Source organism: Pteropus medius, unplaced genomic scaffold, assembly GCF_902729225.1.
Source record: "Pteropus medius unplaced genomic scaffold, Ma_sr-lr_union100, whole genome shotgun sequence".
NCBI classification, from domain to species: domain Eukaryota; kingdom Metazoa; phylum Chordata; class Mammalia; order Chiroptera; family Pteropodidae; genus Pteropus; species Pteropus medius.
Genome location: NW_024352787.1, coordinates 26,974,510 through 26,975,844, shown reverse-complemented (window position 1 = coordinate 26,975,844; position 1,335 = coordinate 26,974,510). Strand labels below are relative to the sequence as shown.

At 40.3% G+C, this 1,335-nt stretch overlaps 1 protein-coding gene across 1 annotated transcript; it reads right to left on the bottom strand.

The window, feature by feature from the left end:
* Positions 1-430: 430 nt before the first annotated feature.
* LOC120591466 (histone H2A-Bbd type 1-like) lies at positions 431-778 on the bottom strand. Its single transcript, XM_039848925.1, has one exon. It carries the CDS (start codon positions 776-778, stop codon positions 431-433), a length of 348 nt encoding a protein of 115 aa, XP_039704859.1.
* Positions 779-1,335: the final 557 nt, after the last annotated feature.

Here is a 1,335-nt window from a genome sequence, read left to right as displayed (position 1 = left end):
AGAATTGTAACCTGTTTTATTCTCTATAGAGAAGTGTCTGTTCGAATATTTTCCCCATAGTTTTTTTGGGGTAGAGAAAAGATTGATTTCTTATTGAATTTTAAGAATTATTTATATTTTTAAAATAATTATTTATTTAAATTATATATTTTATTTATTTTAAAATAATTTTTCAATTTTCAATTACAGTTGGCATATAGTATTGTATTAGTTTCAGGTATACAACATGGTAATTAGACATTTATATAACTTACTAAGTTATCACTCTAAGTCTTGTACCCATGTTTAATTTTTTTATTTTTTTTGTGTGTTTAAACACTTTAATAGCAAACCCTGATGGTGGAAGGTCTCCCTCATCTATGGGCAGTTTTGGGGACTAGATGGGGCTGTCGATGAGGTCTTGCCAGGCTCTGGGACCCAGGCATCACCACTACTTCCCCGGTGAGGGCATCTCATCAACCTGAGGGTGGATGTCATCATCAAAGATGTAGCTGAGGTGGCTGTTGTCCACTGCCCTTTCCACATGTTCTGGGGTGATGAGCACCTGGTGGTGGTTGTGGGCCTCCTTGCCCGCCAGGTCCAGGATGTTGGCCGTCAGGTACTCCAGAATGCCAGTGAAGAAAACAGGTGTGCACCAGCTCATGCGATGGGCATTGGAACCTTCTCGCAGGAGGCGATCCACGCGGCTAACAGGGAACTGCAGTTCGGCTCTTGTGGAACGGGAGAGGACGCGCTTCTTACGCCTACGAGAGGAGTGGTGTCTTCTTTCCCCAGACATTGTTTACTGCCTTTTGCCCCACCCCAATTGGACCAGCTGGACTGTCTTGCTGGCCTGGGCCTTTCCAGATACCAGTGCTTATCCTGCTGTATCCTCATGCTCCAGCCCCTCATTGGTCAGGGAACTGCTTTGTGACAACTCAGACTTTGTGATGTCACTGATGTCCACTGGGTCCTGATCAGGACTGGAATAGACATGTCCATGATAAGAACATGGTCTCCTTGTTAACTTTACCAACTTTTTCAGGGAACTCTTTGTACTTCAACAAAAGTGACTCTGAAGCACCAATAGAACATTGATATTATTTTTCTAATTTTATTTTTGAAATATTTATTTTTCTTGTAATTTTCATCTGTACTAATTTTATGTTACCATCTTGTTTTTGTTCATTTACAACTGACAAATTATTCCCATTATTGGCAGAAAAAGGCTGAGAATTCAGTTTTTAGATCTGATCACCTGCAGATTTTTATAAATGGGTCCATAGAGATCTAGTCTCCATTTTCAGTAGAGAACTTTTCTTAGGAAAAGATCTTAGATGGATAATTGTACGCCTT

Excerpts from the sequence above, each read along its gene's own strand:
- LOC120591466 (XM_039848925.1), bottom strand. The coding sequence starts at position 778 with ATGTCTGGGGAAAGAAGACACCACTCCTCTCGTAGGCGTAAGAAGCGC.